General features: G+C 41.3%; 1 protein-coding gene across 1 annotated transcript; it reads right to left on the reverse strand.

Moving 5' to 3' along the window:
* Nucleotides 1-4,005: 4,005 nt before the first annotated feature.
* Nucleotides 4,006-4,755, reverse strand: FERD3L (Fer3-like bHLH transcription factor). The gene has a single exon (XM_012659430.1). It carries the CDS (start codon nt 4,575-4,577, stop codon nt 4,080-4,082), a length of 498 nt encoding a protein of 165 aa, XP_012514884.1. The 5' UTR covers nt 4,578-4,755; the 3' UTR covers nt 4,006-4,079.
* Nucleotides 4,756-7,768: the final 3,013 nt, after the last annotated feature.

Below are 7,768 nucleotides of genomic sequence, written 5' to 3' on the forward strand. Positions count from 1 at the left end.
ATAGTTATTCAGAACTTAGTTTGAGACCAAAAGGCAGTTTTCAGTCAGTAAAGAGTTTATAAATAAATTGCCTCCAAGTAACATCCAAAATGGTATTTAGATTCTAAATGTCCAAGTAACTTTAAGATTTCCAAAACCAATTATTATAATTTTCCAGAAGTAACTGATACCATTGGAATTTTTTTTTTTTACTGGTAGAAGTTATTGAAAAGCCAACATTCACTCATATTTCTATCAATGTTCATTTAGAAGATAATAAAGAGTAAAACAATTTTAATATTGTATGTTATATTTGACAAAAACTTGTATTAAAAAGGGCAGTGCTTTTATGGATCTAACGTGGGGAAAACTAAAATTTAAATTCAAACATTGCTTACAAAATTTGGGTATCGAAATATGGAGGCGCACTGGATTTAAGTTCAGAATGTGGATCTTTTTACCTTATCTCTATGGGTGATCTGGTGTAAGAAAAAGTCAATCCATTTCTCTGAGTCTCTGATCCTTATTTGGCTTCAAATTATTCTATTGGTATAATAACCATGAAAATATTAATATCTTAGAATAGCTGTCCCCAACCCTTTTGGCATCAGGGACCAGTTTCACGGAAGACAAGTTTTCCATGGACAGGGGGAGGGGCATGGTTTCAGGATGATTCAAGGGCATTACATTTATTGTATAGTCAAACCTCTCTGCTAATGATGATCTATATTTGCAGCTGCTCCCCAGCGATTGCATCACCATCTCAGCGCCACCTCAGATCGTCAGGTATTAGGTTCTCATAAGGAGCAACCTAGATCCCCTGCATTTGCAGTTTACAGTAGGGTTCCTGCTCCTATGAGCATCTAATGCCCCACTGATCTGACAGGAGGTGGAGCTTATGCGGTGATGCAAGAAATGGGGAGCCCCCTTAAATACAGGTGAAGCTTCACTCACCTGCAGCTCACCTCCTGCTGTGCAGCCTGGTTCCTAACAGGCCACAACACTTACCAGTCTTAGGCTAGGGGTTGGGGACCACAGCCTTAAAAGACTGCATTTTGGGGCAGTGTCTGAATATGCAAAAATTTACAAAAAGCAAAGCATTTATAAACCGTGACAGGTTTAAGAATGGTGTATATAATTCTTCTAGTAATAATGGGGAAATAGCTTTTCATTTAGAAGTTCTTTAGATATTATTTGCTCTGTTGAAGAGTTATGAATTATTCACTGTAAGAATATTACATGCTTACTAAGAATATAATAGATGGGTTAGAATATGAGGGAGGGGATTAAGGATGATGGGTGGCTTTATTCTTTCTTCAGGACCCAGTGATGTTGATTGTCCCTGATCTACAAAGTTTTCTTTTATTTTTGGTTTTCAAAACTGATTCTTTCAACAAAATATTAAGGATCCCTAGATTTTAACCATGTTTTTTTCTTTTTATTTATTCAACTCTTGCAATTTTTTAAAAAAATAAAAGATGCTTAATTCCCAGGAGGACTTGATTTGGAAGAAGGGAGCTTCTGTAAGCTGTTTCAATTTTGAACCCATCCACACTATCTGTAACAAATCAACATATATTTTGACTGAATGAATGAATAACCGAATAGATAAACATGAGTGATTGATGGAGCCACCAGTACCCAAGAAAGAGTTGGGGAACAGAATACTATTTGATTATGAGTTGAGAAATAATTAGCTATTTTTCTTTCACATATCAAATGAGTAATTTTAAATTTATCTTAAAAAATACAGATATGCTAGTCTAGGTAACCAAAGAAAGAAAAAGAAGAGAAAAAAGATAAAATGAGAAATTTTACTTTATATGACTGATATAGACGTCATTGTCCTAGTCTCAGTTTATTTTAATAAAGGTGCTAGGGGATAAGAAAAAACACTCCCTGGTTTTGTTGCTGTTTGGTCTTAGCTGTTTACATTTTTTCCCTCTTACCTGTTTATCCTGATGTTCTTATGGCGGAGGTGGAAAAATTCCTGGTGGAAAGACACAGTCAAAATAAGAAAATATCTTGGGACTGGGGGCTCATTTCAGCACTCATCTGATTCCTATGGAAAGGAGAACTAAGAAACATTTTAAATGTTGTAAGTACTGATGAAGGTCCTGGGAGACAAGCAAATTCTGCAAAATCCCCTGGGAGGGATTGTGAACTGGCAGAACCTACCAAGAAGGAAATCTGGCCATTTGTATCCACAAACTTAAATGTTCATTTTATCCAGAAACTTCACTTCTAGGTATCTAACATCAAGAAATCGAAAAAAAAGAAGAAATCACAATAGACAGAGAAGACATTTATAAGAACTCTCTTTGAAGCATCATTTATTTTTTTAAAAAAGGAAATATCTTAGCTACCCACCTGTAAAGGATTGGGGTTAAGTTGTGATACATCAATATAACAATAAAATATAGTAATCAAAATTAAGTTTGAAATATTTAAAGATAAGGGAAAAGTGCTCATTCTATAATGCCGAGTGAAAAAAATCAGTATCCAAAAGTGTCCCAATTTTGTTAAATATATTGAATTATAACGGCATAGAAAAAAAGACTAGAAGACAATACATGAAAATGCTAACAGTATGGTTATGCGGGGGTGATTTAAATTTTGTCTCTTTTTTTGAACATTTGTTTTCCAGGCTTTCTAGGATAAGTATAAAATAAATTCTATTTCTAAAAGCATAATAGGGAGAATTGTGTGTTCGAGAGGCCCCGCTTATGTCTGTGTACAATGAGGGGTAAAATCGGTGTTGGAATAATCATTGGGGATTACCCTTTAGGACTACTGAATTTACGTTTAGGTGGGCATTATTCACTCAAGTTCTTTTCTCACGAACTGACTCCTATGTGAACGACCCCGATTCAGGTACTAGCACGTCACATAGCAGGAAGAATTGTGGAATATCAGAGGATCCAAACCGGAGGCGGCCTCTCAGCATGGACCGGCTTCAACTTCATCCCCACCGCAGGCGTTTTGCAAAGCGTCAGAACGCATCTTCTCTTGTGACTCTTTGCCCCCCTTCGTAGTGCCTAGATGCCATTAGAATGAAAGTTGTCTTCCCTACAGCTAAAATTTTAAAAGCGAGCACAGAGGAGCACTGCGACAGACCCAGCCCTTCCTCCCGGGCGACAGTAGGTACGGCTGGCTGGCGGCGAAGTCCCCAGCGTCCAAGGCCCCCTGCAGGACCGCGAGTGCCCTGAGCATTTGGGCCTGAGGCTCCTCTCACCCCTCGCTCTGGCCTGGGGCCCTGAGGGACCGGAACAGGGTTGTTGATTTCTGTGCACCAGGGGCAAAGCGCTTCGCACTGGATAAACACCACTGTGGCCCTGGGACGACGAGCTACCGTCCCTCCAAGATCATCTAGGAGGACAGAGAGAGGGAGAGAGGGGACGCGCGCACGTGGGAGAGAACGGGAGGGGAGGAAGACGGAGAGGAAGACAGGAATAATGTCCCTTCTTAGAGGACGCACTTTTTTAGCAGATTCCCTGGACTCCTCTTCCTTCTACATTTCTTATTATCTGTCCCTCTACGCGCCTCGGAGGACCAGACCGGAGATCCCGAGCCCCTTGGCCTGTCAGAGAAGCTCTCACTCGGCATCTCCTGCGGGAGTCTGGAGCTGCCCCTCCCCACCCGCGCCGGCCGGAGCGCCTGCTGGGGATGGCGCAGCACCGACTCCAGGGTTTAAAAAAAAGTAAGAATTTCTACTTTATTGTTTCTATTTTTTTAAAGAAAGACAGGGAGGAGAGATTGGACTCTATAGCAGCTCCGAAGCCTTCCCTTTGCGGACAGGATTAGCTTCCCACCCGGCCCGCGTAAGCGCCAAGGCGCAAGCCCAGACGGCCCGACTTCTATACGTTCTAACTCGCCCGGCTCGCCCCTGACCCCGGCTCCACTGAGGGCGATCGCATCCAGATTAACTCTGCAGCCGCCACTCTTCTCGGGGGTTATGGGGCTTTTACAATCAGAACCCAAGCTCCAGAGCGCCAGACATTCTGCCTTGGGGCATCCTTCCTTGCCTTTCAGCCGCACCCACCGCCCGGTATTGAAACGCCCCAGGCGAGAAGGGCGCAGACACCCTCTTCCCACGCGGCTCAGCCAGTTTCCTTCTTCTCACAGCTCTCCAAGAGCTCGGTCATGAAGGAAATGTAGACGATGGCCAGGCGCAGGGTCTCGATCCGGGACAGCCTCTTCTCATAAGCGAAAGTGGGCACCTTCCTCCGCAGCTGGTCGAAGGCCTCGTTGAGGTTGAACATCCGCTTCCTCTCGCGGATGTTGGCGGCCTGGCGCTGGGCGTATGTGATCACCCTTTTCCTCTTGGGGCGGCCCAGGAGGGAGGCGCCTCTCCCGCGCTCCTCTTCCTCCTCCTCTTCATCATCTCCTTCGTCTACTTCGCCCTCCTCTTCTAGGCCCCCGTCCTCAAACCGCGCCATCCGTCTGGGTCTTCTGTCTCGGAGCGCAAGGGCTGGGTCCCCAAAGGGGACCCCAGGCATGAAGTCGCAGAGGAGGGGGTGTCTCGGGGAGGCCAGGGACAGGTCTGCGACGAAGTCCAGCACGGTGGCATCCACGCAGCTCTGCGGATAGGCGGCCATCGCTTCGGCTTGGCCCTGCGTCTCATCGATTTATCGCGGGGAGGGTCGAGCCTGCTGATGTGGATTCTTAACAGCCTTGAATCTGATGAGGCACCATCACCGAAAGGCCAGGGGATGTTGATTATTCATAACCAGCTTGATAACAGGATTAGTTGCACTGATAAGGAAGGCTCAGACAATGTCCCTCCTCTGGAAGCTGATGTAAGAAGACAAGCTTGAGCAAGCATGAGGACGGGCCTCCACTTCTGAGATCCCTTTCTCTGCGCCACCGGGACAGTTCCTTCTTGGCAACAACCCCCAGCTCTTACCTGCTGTGTTTTTTGTGTCTCTCCTCACCCCCGCAGCCAACTAATGTTCTCCAGGCTCCTTATCTCATGTAGTTCTTTAATTTCGACTTGGATTTTCAAAGCGAGGATGTTTTCCACCGCGATGGCTTCTCCTTGGCTTCAGGGTAGGAGTCTTGAATCTTACCACCATCTGCCAATGGATGTGAAACAAGTGCGTGTGCTTTTAATGATGTCCTGAAGAGGGGCCCTGCCTGCTAGGGGTCGAGGGGATCTGTTTGTCCGGTATCCCAGTGCAGCGGCTGCTGAAAGGCAAGACCTTCCATTAGCTTAAGTAAGCATGGCAGGGGGGCTGAGAGCACATTCCCCAGAGTAGCTGTTGGAACCGGCTTTCTTTTTCCTTCCAGGGCATCGCAAATAGCTCTCCTGCCATGTTACAAACCCTGACTTCTAAGGTCTGTTTGGACGCAATCAGCCTAACAATTGAGATACTTGACTTTCCTTTCCTTACCCTTATCGCCTACTCACGTAAAATGGAGAATTTTATTTCCAGGGAACTGTAATGACAATAAAATGAGCAATGGAAGCTCAGAACATTTTCTAGGTTTGGGATTTACTGTATAATTTCCAGCGCGGGGGACAAAGTAAATCCCCCCCCCCAAACAAAACCATTTCAATTTCCTTTCAAAAATGAGATTTACCCTTGATAAACCAGAGGGTCAAGCAGTTCACCCTCTGCGGAGTCCTCTTTGGATTTTTAAATTGCTGATTGAATATTTATTTGTGAACAAAGAAAAAAATCTTGACACTTCCATCTGTCTTATTTCCTCACTGATTTATTTATACTCTTATAGTAGGATTTAAGGGCAGAAACTGCGTACCATTGAATTCTATTTAAGGGTGATTTTTGGCTATCTTTAGATAGTCTTTTGAAATAAGAAAGATTTTAAATTTGGTTTAACAAATAAAATCTCACTGATTTTATATTATAAGGAATATTTTAACAAAAAGTTCTTTTTTTCTTCTCGATTGCCTATATTTACTTAATTTTTCAGTACTATGCAGAGATTTTTAAAAAGAGCTGGTGGGGCAAAGCGACATGTTAGAAAATAATTTTAAAGGTAGATAAGAAGAAATAGACTGAACATGTGATTATAGAGACATTCTGGTTCAAAAGAGAACCCCGAGGACATCAGTTTCTATTAAAGGGCGTGAACTGTGGCTGTGAGGGTACACTCAGTACATTGGACAGCTCCCAGAAACCGCCTATTTCTAAGAGGTGATCACAATTCTTTTCCTTCTTCCTAGCCTCCCAGTGTGTAATCAAAGCAGTATAACCTTGAATACTTCTTCTTTTAACCCATTTGTATCTGGATTCTCCCTCAATCTTTCTTCCTTTAATATATTTTCTCTTCTTTTGCTTGTGTTTACTCTTAGTTCTCCAATATATATTGTGATAACTCAGGCAAAGAAGAATTGAACTTTCTGTTCTGAAAAATGTTAATGAGAATGAGATATTTGGTTATGATTACTTATTTGATTTTTACTAAACTTGTTGCAAAGGCAAGACTGAAAAATAAAAAAAAAAAAATAGGAATGCCAAAAGTGGCTAAGGAACCAGTAAATGAGAGAATTGATTTTTGTTTTGACAAGCCAGTGACATGCTTTCTAACTCCTGTTTAACTTAATGTGTTATTAAATTCTTGGGCAAATTTCATAGTGGATTTTAAAATTATGTTAAATGTTTCTCAGTGACTTTTTTCCCTTTTAAATCTGTATGGAAGAGGATGAAATACCTCAGTCAAGGTGAGAATTTAGTTCCACAACAAAATACATTAGGACACTTAATGAAGGAAAATGTGATTTATATTTAAATTGAAAATGTCATAAAATGGGGATCAGAAACTCCCATGTAACTCTAAAGAAACAATATCAGACTAAAGTACATGATTTTAGCCAAGGGAATGAGTATTTCAACAATTGTATCACAAAGGAAACTGTAGCAAAATTAATGAAACCAGCACCCAGGATTGGGTTGAAATACTAACATTAAAATATTAGGAATTTAAAAAAATGTCTTAACAGGTATATCTGCAGTAATAATTTAAAAATACTTTCTTTTTATTTCATCAAAAATCCCGGGATAAACACTGGTTTATACCACAATAATTTCAGTTTGTCTTATAAGGTTCTAATCATACTGAAATAATTAGAGCAAGAAATATTAAAATTTAAGTTGTGATAATGTTTGATTGTTTTTATTATAATTATAATTAGTTACAAAATTAATAATTATAAATATTTCATTTATAATATAATTAATTATAGGAGTAAATAAAATTGTTTTCATCTCTTATTTTGAAAATCACCTTATTTTTTTTGTTTTTTTTTTGAGACAGAGTCTCACTGTGCTTCCCGGGGTAGAGTGCCGTGGCATCATCCTAGCTCACAGCAACCTCAAACTCCTGGGCTCAAGCAATCCTGCTGCCTCAGCCTCCCAAGTAGCTGGGACTACAGGCATGCGCCACCATGCCCGGCTAATTTTTTCTATATATTTTTAGTTGTCCGATTAATTTCTTTCTATTTTTAGTAGAGATGGGGTCTTGCTCTTGCTCAGGCTGATTTCAAACTCCTGAGCCCAAACAATCCGCCCTCCTCGGCCTCCCAGAGTGCTAGGATTACAGGCATGAGCCACCACGCCCAGCCAAAAGTCACCTTATTTTTAAAAGGCTTTTGTGGATATTTGTTTCCATAATAAATATATATAGTGAACATACTAAATTTATAAAATGCTAAGTAATTTAAAACAGTTCATCTTATTGGAAGGAACCATTATTTTCTTTTCCAGAAAGTTAAGAGAAAAACATTTTTCAAAAAGTCGACTGAGTAAAGGAAGCTAAATTCAAC

The sequence above is a fragment of the Propithecus coquereli genome, unplaced genomic scaffold (genome assembly GCF_000956105.1).
Source record: "Propithecus coquereli isolate 6110/MARCELLA unplaced genomic scaffold, Pcoq_1.0 Scaffold61, whole genome shotgun sequence".
In the NCBI taxonomy this organism is placed as follows: Eukaryota; Metazoa; Chordata; class Mammalia; order Primates; family Indriidae; genus Propithecus; species Propithecus coquereli.